Source organism: Cyprinus carpio, chromosome A23, assembly GCF_018340385.1.
Source record: "Cyprinus carpio isolate SPL01 chromosome A23, ASM1834038v1, whole genome shotgun sequence".
NCBI lineage: Eukaryota > Metazoa > Chordata > Actinopteri > Cypriniformes > Cyprinidae > Cyprinus > Cyprinus carpio.
In genome coordinates this window covers 3,671,432-3,689,016 of record NC_056594.1, presented here as the reverse complement: position 1 = coordinate 3,689,016, position 17,585 = coordinate 3,671,432, and the positions used below count along the sequence as shown (strand labels likewise).

Sequence of the window (17,585 nt, the reverse complement as noted above, 5' to 3'; positions counted from 1 at the left end):
AATAATGTAGCAATGCATGAAGCACAGCTCACACAGAAGTCACTTTCAAACCAAGCAACTTTCTGTTGGTCAAAGAGTTAAATTTCTGTTGACTTGAACATGAGTGAAATCTATGTGCGGAACTTATTCGCGCTCATGCGAAACTCCCAAACATGCGGATTCCTATTGAAATGATTGGATTTCGGCTGTGAAATTTCACCGAGCAGCGATATATGTGAGTGTATCTGCAGTCTTAAATTCTATGTACATATCTGTGAGAGTTTCATGAGTTGTCATTGTAGTTGTAGCGATCATGAATATCTGTATTGTGCGGTTAATATGTATAGAGTCAGTTTTGGCCAGTGTACAGCAACTTGTGTTTCATATTTTGCATTTGAATATTAAGGTGCCTTTTTTATTTATCTGAAAAGACAACTTTGTATTTGGTTGAACTTTTTTTTTATTTAATTTTTTTTTAATGAAAGGATTTGAAAAGTATGGAAGCCCGTTTCCGCCACTGAATAAAAAATAAAACAAAGTAATTGCGACTTTTTATCTCACAATTCTGACTTTTTTTCTCAGAATTGCATGTTACAAAGTCAGTATTGCGAGATATAAACTCACAATTAAAAGACGCAATTACTTTTTTTTATTTTTTATCTAGTGGCGGAAACAGGCTTCCATAGAAATGGGATGAAATGTCTTTTTTATTATTTATAATGGGGCAAAAGTTGGTTGGTCAGATATATTTCTGCTGGTGCATCACTGCTGAAGTTCCTCAAGTTGATGTAGCATTAGAGTAGCGATTAGGATACGTCGTAGTCGATGCTAACAGAGAGTAACACATGAAATAAGTGTTTTGTTCACATTAAGTGTTGATGTAGATCTGTACTCACACCCAAAAGCAACCCAGTCGTGGTTGTTCAGACTGTAAAATAACTAGTATGGAGCATGTCGTGTGGCTTTCGAGTAGAGGCTCTGTTGTAAACTATTTTTAGTGTGTTATTCCTACACTTTGTGTAAACAATGTCGAGATTTTTTTGTACTGTAAACATAACACTGCAGTCTTTTGATGTTAGTGGTCATAATGTGTGTGTTTAATTTATTTTCTGGAGAGAAAGTTCAAAACAGCATTCAAGTTTCTCAGGAACATTGCAGCATGAGAACAAATAAACTTGTTTGAAGTTTCTGATTCTTGTGGTTTTCAGATTTTCAAATCACCAACAGCGTGTTGCCGATATGCCGACATGCCTTGTTGTCAGGAATGTCCGTTAAATAAAAAATTTTATGGGTGGCCCGACTTTTCCAAGCAGACTGACTACCGCAGGACCTTAGTTTGCCCCCTCATCACATGACATCAATACTGGTTGTCTTTTTTTAACTGATTGCAATGGAAGGCTGTGGAAGTGAAATGTTAGTAGCACAATCGAATTCATGTTGTATCACATGACATGGGCTTGAGTCTTATATTGTGTGTGTGTGTGTGTGTGTGTGTGTGTGTGTGTGTGTGTGTGTGTGTGTGTGTGTGTGTGTGTGTGTGTGTGTGTGTGTGTGTGTGTGTGTGTAAATACCCACACTGTGTGAATTTGGCACCAGCTTGGCAGTAGGTATAAAGCTTCTGCTACCCAATTCATTCTAAATATAGATCATCCAGTTTTGTCAAGTTATTTAGGCCCACCAAGTAGAGTTTACCAGCACCTTAGTAACTCTTAATTTCTGACAAAAGATGAATTAAAACATTAAAAATTATAATGATTTTGATATGAAACTATTTCATTAAAAAATAATTAAATAAATAAAAAATTACATTACAAGTTCATAGAAAAGCTCAGAAAAGAATTAATTTTTGAAAATGATTTTGTCACCACTTGTATTCCTTGCAACACAAGTCAAATGCTACTTCTTTATGTAACTGTATTTATATTGTACAGGACGTTAATTATGCTTTTAAATACATTGAATACAAATAATTTCATTATGGACGTCCTGGCCACATCGCAGCTTTATAGCAGGACTTCATTTTGCCTTGTCTTTCTGGCATGAAATTCACGTCAGCTGCAAGTGAATGCTATGCAGGAAGCACTAGAACCAGGCTAAAGTTTCATCTGCAGTGCACAGTGTGCACTTTTCACCAACACAGATGTGTTCTTAGTTAACACTCACCAAGCACTTTAGAAGTCCGTACAGTATATTAGTGAGTTTTCTTTACTGCATCCCATGCGTTATTTGAATATTCAGTCTTGCATTAAAGCACATATAATATAATACATTCATTCTTTTTTTTTTGAGGGGGGGGGGGTTAAATAAAAGCTATTTTGAGCTTTAAATAAAAGCAGATTTTGTACTTGAAAACTGATAAGCTCTAAAGATACAGTTTGTTTACAGGGTTGAGAAGAACTACCAACTGAACTTCACAATTACTGATTTTTATGTCTATTTTTACGAATTTAGCCTGACCTTAGTTCTGAGTTAGTTTTGTTAGATAGATTTTCTTTTTTTATTTTTATTTTACTTACAAATCAAATCAGTCATCCTTACACACTTTACGCTCATTTTAAAAATGTTTTTGTTTTGTTTTGTATTGTGTTCAGTGTGTTCCTATTTTAAATCATAGACAAATTTATTAGAAGTGTTAGTAGAGAATAGCTTATCCAAAAAAAAAAAAAAAAAAAACTTTTTATACAAACCATTCTATACAAATTTTTTTTTTACAGAAACCTTTTGAAATGTATTTGCACATACTAATAACAAAATTAGGAACATGGTGGAATAAACAAAACACACATAGGTTTTATTTACGGTCTTTGTGTCAAACCACATAGTTTTGTTCCAGATTTCTTCTGTTTAGCACATTTCAAAGTGTGAACCACACTCAAGTCCCAGTTTTTGGAATAGTTCAGAATGTCTGTCCAGGCTCTTAAGTATGACAATTTAACAAGGTTAGGTTGAACACAATTTCTTTTAATTCTGTAAAAATAAAACCTCACTTCAGCAGGAATCAAACATCCTGTCTGTGTGTGTGTGTGTGTGTGTGTGTGTGTGTGTGTGTGTCTCTCTTCCAAGTCATGTATATTGTATAACAATGTCCTCACAGGTGTGTCTCCACGCTAATGTCCACATTAATCAGCAGTGCCACTGTAATATTGTGCATATACAAAACGTCACAAGAAAGGTAGGACACAACTGTTAATGGAAGACATAAGTATATAAAAAAAGGATTTTCTGGCCCTTTGAGTGCATGAGTCTTGGCCGTACACTTTCAAATCAACCCTCACTGAGGATAAATCTGACTGTCTCTGACCATACATTTCCAATAGAATCATAATCATGTGCAATGATATAGCTTCCTGAATAAGCCAGCTGAATATGCTAAAGGTAGCATGTAAAGACGTGAACTTAAACTCTAAGCTATTAACAGTCTTCTCCAACTACCATTTGTTTCAACACACTAATAATTATGCAACACATAATCATTTGTGCAAGATGGTGAAATTGTACACTCAGAAAAAAAGGTACAAAATCTGTTACTGGGGTTACACTTTTGTACCTTACTTACCCCTAAAGCAGGGCTGTCAAATTCAGTTCCTGGAGGGCTCTGCAGAGGTGTTTTTTTTTTCTTTTTCATCCCTGCTCCAACACACATACCATGTAGTTTTCAGATAAGCCTGAACTTGATTTGTTGAATCAGGTGTGTTTAATTAGGGTTGAATCTTAACTCTGCAGGGCTCCGGTCCTCCAGGAATTGAGTTAGACACCCCTGTGCATAGTAGTATCTTACAAGTACCTATTAGTATTTAAGTAGTACATGTTAGTAACCCCAGTGTCAACTTTTGTGCCATTTTTTCTGAGAGTGTATGATCTCCTATAACTTGGTTCATATAGAAACATTCAACATTTTTAGGTATTTTCCAGATTACTGTGATGGTTTATGTTGTATGTATTTGTATGACCCAGATTTGAACAATTTTGCCCTCTTATACAAATCATTACAAATTGTCATGTGAGCAGGCTGGTTTGTTCTCAGATATTTAGTCGCATCATAGCTGCGTTGGTCTTTAAAGTTTAATTCAGGTGGTTTCGCAGTTTAGACAGAGTAAAGGTTAAATGGAGTTTGCCCTAAAAGAAACTCCCCAACACCGATGAAGTAAACCACTTGAGCAATTCCAAAGAGTGGAGCAATGACCAGAGCCCTGCAGCCGGCACCCTTCAGAAAAGCAGCTGGCCCTTCTTTGCGCATTATCTTTCTGTAGAAACAAAGAGCGGGATCATCATTAATACAGCAGAAACAGAAAAATGCATTAATGCATTTTCCTAGAATGCGATTAGCTAGGTTACTGGTTGCTTTACCTGATGCAGTCTGCCACACCATTGTAGGTGTCTTCATTTGCACTTTTATTGAGTGACTGCAGCCGGGTTTTCACAACTGGATAGAGATGGGATCAACCTAAGTCTTTGCACATACACTAACATATACTCAAACAGGTGTTCTTAGCCAAACTTGAATGCTCACCATCACAAGGACTGACTGCCACAGCCGCTGTACATCCAGCCACACAACCCGAAATAAAAGACCAGTAAAAAGGCACCTCGTCTTCCTCAGATGTCTTCCCCAGCTTGTTGATGTGGGCAAACAGCGGAAAGTAAACCACTGAGAAAGGGATGTCCCTGTAAGAGGAAGACCCAAGGTATGTTTCACTAAAGTCTCGAGAGATAACTTGCCCAAGTTGGACGTTCATGGATCAGTGTCCTTTGTCGAATGTACCTAGCAAACAAATACAGTCCTAACCACCCACCTACCTCTAAAATCTGAGAGGAATGATGGACTACTAAGAAAGCTTTTCAAGGCTTTAACTCTGCCATAACCTGACTCTAAAATTGGACTGTTCGATGGTAGTGTTGTTCCAGGACCAACAAGGATGTAAAGTCATGGGCAAGTCTAACTTGGGTCAGCCATGCTACACCAGGGGTGTCCAATCCTGCTTCTGGAGGGCAACCTTCCAGCAGAGTTTATCTCCAGCCATAATTAAACACACTTGAACAAGGTCTTCAGGATCACTAGAAACTTCCAGTCTGATGTGTTGGGGCTAAACTCTGTAGGAAAGTGGCCCTCCAGAAGCAGGATTGGACACCCCTGCTTTACACCAATATTTCCTTGTGGTATTTAGTTTAGAGGTTCTGTGGTATGGCTTATTTAGGCCTGTGGTACTTAAACCACAGTTTGAGCTGGAGGATTGAATTTGGAACAGATTGCCCAAACATTTACATTATAAGATAGAGTTGTACAGTACCTCAAGAGGGTTGCTCCTAGACCTTTGTAAAGTCCCTGGATGCCCTTTGTGCGAAGCAGTTCCTGGGTAATCTGAATGGCTGACACTTTCCTGGTTGAAGACAATGGACCTGCACTGTATGAGCAGTTCAGGACTGGACTGGCTGTTCCAAGTTTCACAGTGTGAAGCACGGGTAACTTCTTCTGCTGGGCCACTGTATGTAAAAGATGGCACAGCCTGTCAAGAAGCCTCCTGCATAAAGTAAACTTTACAAGTCTACAAAATTAGTGGTTCTGAACTCTGGTCCTGGAGATCCACCACTTTGCACAATTGTTACGATTTGAATCAGGTGTGTTAAATAAAGAAGAATATTCAGTGATCTGATGATTGATGACATCATGAATATTAAGGGTATTGAAAATTGTAGATTAATCACGATAGAAGGGTCAGTATTTATGCCTCACCAAGTCGTCCTGCGTCCTGAAGCTGGATCTTAAGCATTTCCATTGGGGTTGTGACAATAACCTGACACATCCCTGCCCCGCAGCCAGCCAACATTTCTTGAAACACGCTCAGCTTGAGCCTGAAATACAAGTGAGTATCATTCAATGCTTTTTTCATTTGAACTATTATTGAGTATTGTACAATTTCTTGATAGAAGCAAAGGGAACATACTTTCCCGTACTGAGCTGCTGACGGAAGAAATCATTGGCGGCTAGTTTGATGGCCTTCTCAGGAGTCACCAGTGTCAGGTTGACTGCTGCACCTGTAGGAAACTTAGTTAAGTTCAAAGTTTTGGGAGGAAATTCCTGCTTTGGGTCCTCTTCTGATTCCTGACACTGAATCAATACAATGAAAACATTTTTAAGATTTCTTTGCAAATGTAGAACTTTGCAAGCTATATCAAATATCTAAAAGCAAGTCACAGGAACTAACAACTATTACAGTCGAGAGGCTTTGGATTGGCGCCTCTTGCTTGTTTATGTAAATGGTGTGAAGTGCTAACTTGCAAGTTATGTTGCATTATGATGATGCCCTCAGGGGCTTTAGATTTTAGGAAAAGATGAAGGTAAAGTATTCTATTAAAATTTCTAAATTTGCTTACCTCTGTACATTCCAAAGTATCCCTCAGATCGAACAGTCTTTATCAGACAGTCCATCCTAATCAAAATAATAATAAGTTATTGTTGTCTACTGAGGTAAGTCACCATTCCAAATCTTTACAATGAATACTGAGTTAACCGCACCCCTTTCACTAATCCATAGTTTTCTGAGAAAGAGAAACAAGTTTTCAGTTTCCATGATAGGCAATTCTCAGTTACTTCCAGTAGCTCTCTTTCAGAGAAAATGCTGTCTTGTTTATGGTTGAGTAAACTTGCAATAAGAGTCGTTTGGTTTTGGATCAAAAATCCTTAATTAAAATAAATGTGAACCATGTGAAATGCAAACATACATATTTTTGTAGACCCGTTGGTTTCCTCTTTGGTTCTGGAGTCTTGTCTTGGCGAGATCTATGGGAAACACACAGGTAACACCCACCAGTCCAGCAACTCCACCATTGATGAGCTTGGCAGGGAGGCTTGTGAGAAACAAAAGAGCAAATAAAGAAATCAATACCTATTGTACTCCTAATGCATTCATTCACTCATAACCCCCTCCTCCATTTAACAGTTGTACAAAAATCAAGGCACTGCTTTGAAGGTATAGAAGAAAATGTCAAAAGAAGCAAGGCAATGTCAGGCTGACACATTTATTTAAATGCAACACTTCCCTGAGTGTATAAGAGTTAAACTGAACATGTTTAGACTGCTTACAATAAAACTACAGTATCAAAATCATTTTAACTGACTACAGTACACAGCAGACTGTGGTTCTGGTTCCATACCTTATTGGTTGTTGAGCCATGGTGAGAGGTTTGTAGTTTGGTGTGAGGGCTGAGGTAGACAGAGGCGCAGTCACTATGCAAAATAGCAAAGAGGGGTTATATACTGCAGCCCCTCCCAGGAGCCTCAGGCAACACCGGTTGTTCACTCCCTCGCTGTGTGTCTCCGCTGTGGCTGACTGCACGGCCAATCAGAGGAGCAGGATCTTCTTACAGGCATGCAAAGCGACACTTCCACTACCACCCACACACTTGCATGCATGTTAAGGGATTTTCGATAAGTATCTTTAAGTGCATTCCTAAGTTTTAGAGGAAATCTTGGGGGGGGGGCTGTAAAAAAAAAAGTTTTTTTTTTTTTTTTTTTTTTTTTTAAGGATGTTGGATTTCTTCCAAAACATCATTTTACATTTATAGAATGTTCTGAACCTGAATCAGGTACATCTTTTTAAATGTTAATATAATAGTATATAGAAATATAAATAGTATTGATCTAAATAGAAGGTTACTGGTCTGGACATCAAAATATTATATATTGATTCTGTCCCAAGAATCAAAAATCATTGTGCCTTTGATCGAGATACTTTCACAACTCATTTCAAGACCCTTAATCTCACTTCACCTAATTATAGGTTCACCTGTAATAAATATTTCATAGAGATAAAAGTCAAAGAAGTCAACAAAGTACTGAATGTAAATTATAGATTTTGACAAACCATGGTACACTGTATTTTAATGTACAAATTAGAAATATATTTTTTATTTGTAAATATAAACCCATGGTACTTGTGCCATTTTATGAAGGCTAATTACAGTTATATCTAATTGTGTAAAGTTGTGGTTGATTGTATTAGTTATATTTGATTTATTTATTTTTAAGTAAAATTAAAAATCACAATAATTAATGCAACAGTGAATCAGTATGGCAAGTTGGACAAATAAAGTACAATGACATTCAAAACTGTAAATTTCCTAAACACAACAGAAATACATTTTCACTGGGAACTACATTGCTATGTTATGACCATATAAATAATTTGACATTTTTTTTATGATCTGTTCTGCTTTTTAGTCAAAGCTTAATGAATTAATATATATATTTATGTATATATATTGTAAAAACTAATTGTGATAGTTATGGAGGGGAACTGAGAACGAAAATCACACAGATCCCGAATTTGCATGCAATTTTCATAATTATGGCAATGCCAGACCAAGTTTTATCATTAATGTTTATTTTTCAGTTTTCACAACATTATTTATATACTTTGCTGATTTGGTAATAAAATGTGTGAGTCATCGTCATCAATCAGTAACAGTTTGAAAATACATTGTCCTTTAATTAATTACAAACTGTGCAATTATATATTAATATATAAATATATTTTGCAAGCCTTTCTGATGTAACCTAAAAAAATAAAATGAATTGCTCTCATAAATAAAAGATCAAGGTAAGAATAGTTAATTGTTATGTGGAGATTTTAATTGTTGTTTTTGTTTAGTATGTATTTTTCTGGTGCTCTAGTAATGGTGTTTTTTTTTTTTTTTTCTATGGAAGCATTTGCTTGTTTAAAAAAAAAAAAAAAAAAATGAGTGAATGATATTATTACAGAGTTACAGTAAACGAGACTTTAGTGATTAATGCAGACATTTATAGTGAAAAAAGATGCAGACAGGAGAACCACAATAAAAAAAGATTGTCTCTCACCTACAATATTCATCAAGACATTATAGCTAAATTTTGTATGTGTGTATATATATTATATACAACATTGTTACAAAACCAGCCATACTGTTTTCTCTTTTACAGCTGAAATGAGAAACACTTTCTAATAGAACAAATGTTACCAGAACATTAGAAGGAAAAAAAAAAGGTTATCAGAACTGAATTTTATTGTGAGGCAAGCCCCTTGTCGATTGATTTCAGACGGCACGCAGGTGCTCGGAGCATTTGCTGGGAGTGTGTTTTGGTTTGTAAACACACTCGTTCCTGGTAGTGTTGCATTTTGTGCAGCGGCACCGGCGTGCCACCGGATAAAAGAAGAGTGGGTCAATGTGGACAGGACAGCCGGGCATCTTAGCAGAATGATAGACCACAGAACGATGCATGCATCCTCTCTGAATCAGGAAACGCTTGCCCACAAACCCTCTCACGTTTGTGTCCTGTCACACACACAAAATCAACAGTGTACAGTATATAATATTTAGTTTATTTATATATGCAATATATTTAATCTAATCTACAACAATGCTAAACAGTACGTATTTATGCTTATTACTAATTATTGTCTATTACATATTTATACTTGTTGTAATATATACAGGATATTTTCTCTGAAATCAATGACATAATGTGCAGAGAAAAAAATCCAAGATAATTAAATACAAGAAATCAAAAACTTTGTTCCATGTCCCATCAAATTCAACATGTATTGAGTTTCCTGCTTTGTTTTTGTTGTTGTTGTTGTTTTTAATATATCTAATGAAGAAAGTGTTTAACATTATTATTATCCAATTTCACATGTCGTCGTCTGATATTTAGGTTCATAAACAACATGGACAAAATATCAAATGGCTAATGAAAGATAATTGTTCTTATTATTGGTGTTTCACATATGTGTTATGTCCCCAGAAACAGTCATTTATGAATACTACTCTCTCATTTTTATGATTCACTTTCTCTGTCTCTCTCTCTCTCTTATATATATATATATATATATATATATATATATATATATATATATATATATATATATATAATATATATATATATATATAAATATATATATACCTTCATCTCTATTTCCTTCTCACACACAAACACACACCGCATACACACAAAAAAGCATATGCTAGATTAACTTAATTTATATTTTTTAAATAAGTTATTGTTTTTATATATATAATTTAATATATTATATTCAATGGTGAATAAAATATGATCTAAATATTTCTTATTTAAGACCAGATGCTCCACTGCACTTCATTGTCAAAAATGACTCGCACAAAATGAACCAGAAAGAGTTGTTCATCATGAAACCTGCTTATCTCTGGTACCAAACTGGTCAGTTGTCCAAATTATTCAACACATTATGACATCTAAGAAGCATGCTCCAGGATTGTATTGTGAAGCTGTCAGGCTCTTACCTGTGTGAAGCACATTCCGCTGCACATGGTGGTGTTGATGGCCATGCAGTGACCACACTCGTGTCTCTCCACGTACAGCGTGTAGTTCTTCAGAGAGCAGGCCAGGAGAACATCTCCTCCCAACACAAACAGCAGACTGCAAAACAACATCTTCATCTTCATCTTCATCTTCATCCAACACCAGATTTTCCTTTGGAGGATTGCTAATGTTCTGGTCAATGCAGTTGAGAATCCTTCATATAACAAGTCAGATTTGGATTCGGTCAGAGTTCCTCGTGTGCTTTAAGACTCACGCTAATCCCAAATGATCTGTGTGCCTCTTATCTTGCGGTGCAGGGAGGGAGGGTCTTCAGGTTGATCCTCTACACTGGAAATCAACGTGACACCGGGCCGAATGGCCAGCCGCACACAGCTCCGTTCATCTCTTAATGTAACTCTTGATGTTAAACCATGTTTTCAATGGAACTGCTAATTATGCATCGCTATTTATCATTTCAAACAAATGTATCCCAATGAAAATCAAGGAAAACATCTTGCATTTTATTTTATTAGCACTGTGACTTTAGCATTTAAGAATAATTGTATCTTGATCAAATAAATAATAGCAAATAATTGCAAATTTTACATCAAAACAGACTAAAAATCTCCCTTTATATATACACATCTAAACTTCATCGCAGTTGCAATTTCTAAAGGTCAGCTATGAATATATATATATATATATATATATATATATACACACAAACACACACACACACACAGTGTCGGGAAGGTTATTTTCGAAATGTAGTGGGTCACAGACTACAAGATACACTATTTGAAATGTAAGATGTAGGGTACCTATTTCAATTACTTTATTAAAGTGATGTAACTGATTACATTTGATTACTTTTTGTTTACTTTTCTAAATTTCCAACGGATGTTAATCATTTTGAAGCAGGCAGGGTTAACCTCACAGTAGTGCTCTACACTGATTACTGTCAGACTAAATCAAAATCCTTCATCACTTGAATTAAGATTATAATAATTCAATTTTAAAGCACAGTCATTGCAAAATCAGACTTTAGTGCATCTTTTTACTTTGAGATCATTCTAATACAGATTTAAAATCATAATAAGAAATAGTTTAATAGCTATCACACTGTTTTTGACATCAAATCTTGAAACACTGGAATCTAACAATGCCTTGGGAAAAAACAGTTAATCTTAAAATATAAAGCATATACATAAACCCAAATAGGAAATAAAACAGTTATCAAATAAGCATGTGTCTTATTCTGTGTCCAGAACTCCTGAGATATTGGTGTTTCATATTTTAGAGCAGTCAATGCAATTTGGGAAAGAAATCAATTAAATCTATATGTGTGTGTGTGTGTGTGTGTGTGTGTGAGAGAGAGAGAGAGAGAGAGACAGAGAGAGAGAGAGAGAGAGAGAGAGAGAGAGCGAGCGAGAGAGAGAGAGAGAGAGAGAGAGAGAAAGAAATAAAATAAAAATCAGTTATAAAGATGTGACTCCCATTTTGATCGTTAACTTTTTCATAATTAAGTGTAATTTAATTAAAAAATTTTCTCTGTAACTGTTATGGATTACAGTTACATTTAATATACATCTTTAATATAAAATAGAAACATAATTTATTAATTATAAAACTCTTTTTTTTTCTTTTATGTTTTTATGTTATGTTTTACGTTTGCTAAGCTTCCCATGCAAACGGATTTCTCTGTATCAAACTGACCAACTTACAGTCATGTTCTTGTTGCACAGAACTGGGACTTGCCATGTCCCAGTTCTGTTGGCTAAATGGGGTTGTGTGCAGAGACAGCAGGCATGTTTCACGTGTTTCGTTGATTACCTGGACAATGTTTTGCTGTTCTAATCCCCACTAAATCTTCCCTCTCCACTGCTGGGACATGTGCTGCCACAACATGCTTCCAAACCTCAGCTATAGCAACCGCAGCGAATCCCACTCACACTCAAACTGAGAGAAATAAAACATCAAAAATGGCTCAATAACTCAATGAAAGTGTCAGACATAAAATATGCTTAACAGACTACACAGCAAGAAACACAGTACAAAATGTGCTTCATGATTTCAATAAACTGGGTTTATTTAAAACAAAAAATATTTTTTATTTAATTATTTATAAGACAGAATAAACCTGACTACATGCGTTTACCATTTAAATAGTTCCTTAAGACAATAACTGCACATTATCACTTTTTACAGTATTTTTGGATGTATTGTGATTAATTCACAATAAAGCACACCTCAAGTACCTTACTGCTTTTATAAAACGGTTACCACACAATAAAAAAAGTCCTTCCGCCACAAAATTCTGACAGTAACAGTAAACAGCAAGAGAATGTTTCGGTATAACATGCCTCGTCTTATAGAGCTCAAATGAAAACTTTTAGTCTTTTAGTATAAAACAGACAAATTGGCACAGAATCATACCTGAAACAGAATACAGTAATATTTCCTTTAGACTTTCACAAAGATGCGTGCACTGCACACGTCAACATATCTCCCGCACGAGAAGAGTTTCACTGACATGAAGAAGGCTGTGGTCTCAAAATTAAAGGTAAATGATGCAAAATAACGCCAGCATTTAGCATTTTGCTGAAATACATCATTCATGGAAACAGTTTTGATGCTGTATTATTGATTGTTTATGTTGCTAAGTGTGTTACAGTGATACACAGAACCGTTGGGTGAAGCCGTGCTTTACAGTAAAAACACAGCTGGTGACCAATCAGAATCAAGGACTGGAACTAACTGTTTTATTAAAATTTTATATACTATTATATTACAGAAATATGAATTTAAGGTGATTTAAAATATAGCAAAATATCCAGGAAGAAAGTAATGAACTGTTGAACTCTGATTCTCCTGTCTGTGTGTATGTTTTCATCACATAATTCATCATGACAGCTGAAAGAAAACATGTTAAACTCAATCAGTCAACCGACAATAGATCAGACAGATAAAACCAGAATGAATCTTTTTTTTTTTTTTTTTTTTTTTTTTTGCTTGTGATATATATCTAACAACTATGGGTCATGTAAAAGTTGTACACATTGTTCAGTTTATGACTATACTCTTAAATAAAAAAAAAGAATAATAAAGTATGGTGTTAATACATTGTGACAATTTTTTTTTTTTTTTTTTGTGGCTTATATCTCAAGTTAAAATAATAGGTTGCACACATTCATTTCACACATATGTTATAATATGCATATATGCATTTTTGCTGATGGTACTTTAAGAAACAATTTCTATCTGATTTGACCCTTGAAAATATTTATGTGTATGTATAATCAGGTTGATTCATATTAAATATGAGGCAGCCTGTCAAGTTAAATATATATTTAATGAGGAAATATATAAAAAATCACTGCAAAGAAACTGATATAAAAAACAAAGCCATTCAGTCGGTCCTCAGTTCAAATGTTCAGGTCAGCTGAGCAGTAAAATATGACAGACTGAAGGAGAAGCGCTTCAGCGTGGGGTCAGGCGTCTGTTTGTCTTGACCACAGCATTGACTCCAGGTGACTGTAACTGAATCAGTCTATGTTTAGTGCACTCTCAGCCTCAATAATCACAGTGTCAGGGTTAGCAGACTTTATATAATTAGGATGTTATTTGAGCCCTTTATAACTGAAAGATTCTCTGTGGTGCTCAGAGGATGCCAGGAGGACAATATATGGTTGTGCAATCAGTTACATTCACAGTATCCTGCCAACAAGTCGACCTGGTCACGTTGTACTAGAGACATGGAAGTAAACGCTAGAGGGCAACATGATACACACTGGTCGCTTCGGGGAAAAACTAGGTCACAAGGATACATGACCCATCCCTTATTTTTTATGATGTCTCCTCCTCAGCCATATCTTCTGGGGGACAGACACATTTCAGCCAAGGTCAAAGGTCAAAGGAGAATGTGCAGATTTATTTCATATATATATATATATATATATATATATATATATATATATATATATATATATATACATACATACATACATACATATAAATGTGTGTGTGTATGTGTGTGTGTGTGTGTGTGTGTGTGTGTGTGAATCATGATATATTTAAAGAAAAAAAAATAATAGAAATGAATGAATAGAAAGGTCAAAAGAAACATTTTATATTGTAAAATTTTAAATGTCCTTACTGTCACTTTTGACAAATTTAAAGCATCCTTGCCAGGGAAAAAAATGTGTTAATTTCTTTTTTTAATTGTTCTTACCCTAAACCTTTGGAATTGTACGGCATTATTTTAAAATATATTCTAAATGAAACAATTTTTTTTTAATTGTTAATTGTAGTAATATGTCTGTATTTTGATCAGCCTTGGTGAGCGTGAGAGACTTTTTCAAAAACACCACCTGTGTATATAAATTGATTGATAATACAATATTGTGGCAGACTGCCATTGTCCCCGACATCAGTCGCCCCTAGCAACACATACACAGCAGCTGGCCAGCAATCAACCCTTACATCTGACGAAGATATCTCACTTAATATAAACACCATATAAACACCGGTTGAGAAAGAGGAAGGCAGAGTATGTGCTCCCAGACATTTGCTTATGTCTTCTGTTTGCCTTTCATCCTTACAGAACGTGATTAATGAGAAAGAACCTGGAAGAATTAGGAAAACTATCTGCTGGTCAAGCTTGATCCCTGCTGTCTGGCTGAAGTTTGTCATCTTCACTCCACCTTCTCCTGCACTTTCAAAGCAGAAGCCTAAGAGCACCAACCCTTCGTTTGTTCTCACTATTGCACAAGAAATAAATGCACCCTCTAGGCTGAATGACTTGCGTGTCTGCACTCTTCTTTCCCCAGTGACACAAAGCCCCCCAGAGGCAGGTCTATCCCCCAGTGTGGGAGAAATCATTTGCCACCTTGCTGAGGTCTCCGAGCTGTCAGAACAGTTGATGGCTGACCCAAACCAAGTGGCTGGGGAGCTTATGTGACTACGGATGGATCACCACCCGGATCACACCTTGAGCCAAGAGCTTCAGCACTACAACTCATCCATAAAATGACAGATCAGGACGATGTAGAAGCCTATGTTCACACCTCTGATTTATACGAGGGATCCTCAAATCTGGACCACGAGATCCACTTTCCTGCAGAGTTTAGCTCAAACCCTAATCGAACACACCTGAGCATGCTAATCAATGTCTTTGGGATCATTAGAAAATCACAGACAGGTGACTTTGATCAGGGTTGGAGCTAAACTCTGCAGCGCATTGGCCCTCCAGGGCAAGATTTGAGGAACCTTGATTTAGACTGTATCATAGTACTGAGACTGCTCTCATTAGAGTTACAAATAACCTGCTCTTATCATCTGATCATGGTTGTACCTCTCTATTAGTGCTACTGGATCTTAACTCTGCGTTTCGACACTATTGACCACAACATTCTTTTGAATAGACTAGAAAACTTTGTTGGCATTTGTTGGCAAATCATACTTATCTGACTGCCATCAATTCGTAGCAGTGAATGAAGAGATATCATATCGATCACAAGTGCAGTATGGGGTACCTCAAGGCTCAGTACTAGGGCCATTACTTTTCACGCTTTACATGTTACCCCTGGGAGATATCATCAGGAAACACGGTGTTAGCTTTCACTGTTATGCTGATGATACTCGGCTCTATATTTCTTCACTGCCCAGGGAAATGTACCAATTTGAAAAAGAATGCATAGATAAACATGAGGTTTATCTGATAATCAGATGCATAAAAGTAGTGTTCATTGCTTTAGCAAACAGACATCGGGCGCGTTTTCTTTCAAGATCATCCTTAGCTGATGGAGAGGAAAAGTTAAATACTATAGAATTTTGTTTTATGAAACTGAGATAAAGAAGTTTTCACACTGAAAGAGAAGTGATCTGGCGCTCATAGAATTTAAGACGTGCCAGGCTATATATGCAGCTAATCTGAATAAAAAGCAGAATGGACTGAAACATTAAGACAAAAAAACACAATCAATGAAATTTATGTATGATGCAGTGATAATTGACATTATTTATTACAGTACAGAAACTATAAAGTATATTTTCTACCTTATTCTGTGCAGAAAATTGAAATAATATGAAACAATCATAAAATTGCCATCAGGAAAAAATTATAGATTACAAATGATTGATTATTGTCCAGCAGTGTATTTGATTTCTTATAGCAAATTCAAAGTAATAGATAAGAAAAGAAATCAATAATTAAAAAAAAAAAAATAATAATAAAAATGAAAAAAAAATTATATATATATATATATATATATATATATATATATATATATATATATATATATATATATATATATACAACACAGAATCTGCAGGATTTATAAGCTCGGCTTGTCTGCCGCATCTCTCCTCTCGAAAACCAACTCACCCCTGTTGAAAATGAACTTAGCTTGCGGGGGCCGTGTATTGGTGCAGTAAAAAAGGGATGAAAGGGGCGTTTCAGCGCCGCCCACACATTCAAAACAAATATTAAAGCATACTCATTTTTCATCTCATTTTTACCCATAAACAAAAATACGAAAAATCCAGCTAAATTTTCATTTTCCGTTTCCTAAACAAAAAGAAAATCAAACCATTTCTCATTTCTCTTTATTTCTTTAAAAAGAAAGTAGAAAATAGAAAATAGAAAATCAAATGACAAAAAGATACACGGACCGACCCAGAACACAGACTGGCTGAATGACACTTTCATTTAAGCTGAACATCTCACATGGATATCGCTAAACTCCAGTTTACTTGTTTGTCTGTGTTTTCAGATTATCGTTGGCGCTTCCACAATGAAGAACGAGCGCATGCGCATGGTTGCCAGATTGAAAAAAAAAATAAATAAATAAATAAATAAGCAAAACACTGGGAGGAAAATGTATCCTTCCAGAGAAGCTCTGATTTGCAGATTTGAACTCTTGATATCTGGCAACCGCACGAATGCTTGTGTAGTAAAGGCATGTACAGCAGTCCGCAATTATATTTTGTCTCCTTTTTTGAAGAAAATTTAAAGACATTTTGGTATAGTTTTATTTTTTTAAATACATTTTTACCTCGTCTTTTCCCTTCAAAGATATTGCATGTTAATATATTCACAGTTATCATTTATTGACCTTATTGTCGTCTTGTCTTAGTCATGGGAAAAAAGTTAATCAATTAACATTTTTCATCATACTTTTCATTAAAGGTGCCATAGAATGCACTGATACAAAATTTTTAATTGTTCTCTGATGTCCCCAGAGCAGGCACGGCGCCAGATTTTGTCTCTACCGGTGCTAACAGGGGGCTAGAC

The 17,585-nt window shown here is 35.6% G+C and overlaps 2 protein-coding genes across 2 annotated transcripts; both read right to left on the bottom strand.

Moving 5' to 3' along the window:
* Positions 1-2,919: 2,919 nt before the first annotated feature.
* Positions 2,920-7,281, bottom strand: LOC109066644 (mitochondrial glutamate carrier 1-like). Its single transcript, XM_042712659.1, has 9 exons — positions 7,132-7,281; positions 6,700-6,825; positions 6,352-6,407; positions 5,922-6,012; positions 5,711-5,829; positions 5,268-5,460; positions 4,490-4,644; positions 4,327-4,402; positions 2,920-4,223 (listed from the first exon to the last, which is right to left on the bottom strand). Exons 1-9 carry the CDS (start codon positions 7,149-7,151, stop codon positions 4,064-4,066), a joined length of 996 nt encoding a protein of 331 aa, XP_042568593.1. The 5' UTR covers positions 7,152-7,281; the 3' UTR covers positions 2,920-4,063.
* Positions 7,282-8,718: 1,437 nt separating this feature from the next.
* Positions 8,719-10,550, bottom strand: LOC109066636 (thyrotropin subunit beta). The gene is made up of 2 exons (XM_019083680.2): positions 10,273-10,550; positions 8,719-9,288 (listed from the first exon to the last, which is right to left on the bottom strand). Exons 1-2 carry the CDS (start codon positions 10,444-10,446, stop codon positions 9,049-9,051), a joined length of 414 nt encoding a protein of 137 aa, XP_018939225.2. The 5' UTR covers positions 10,447-10,550; the 3' UTR covers positions 8,719-9,048.
* Between the last annotated feature and the right edge of the window lie 7,035 nt (positions 10,551-17,585).

What these genes read in the sequence shown, in the direction of transcription:
- LOC109066644 (XM_042712659.1), bottom strand. Translation starts at nt 7,151, where the DNA reads ATGGCTCAACAACCAATAAG. An exon ending in CAACGGGTCTACAAAAATAT is followed by an intron (nt 6,408 to 6,699) that starts GTATGTTTGCAT and finishes TATTTTGATTAG; the next exon opens with GATGGACTGTCTGATAAAGA. An exon ending in CTAGGAGCAACCCTCTTGAG is followed by an intron (nt 4,645 to 5,267) that starts GTACTGTACAAC and finishes TTCCTCTTACAG; the next exon opens with GGACATCCCTTTCTCAGTGG.
- LOC109066636 (XM_019083680.2), bottom strand. Translation starts at nt 10,446, where the DNA reads ATGAAGATGAAGATGAAGATGAAGATGTTGTTTTGCAGTCTGCTGTTT. An exon ending in GCGGAATGTGCTTCACACAG is followed by an intron (nt 9,289 to 10,272) that starts GTAAGAGCCTGA and finishes TGTGTGTGACAG; the next exon opens with GACACAAACGTGAGAGGGTT.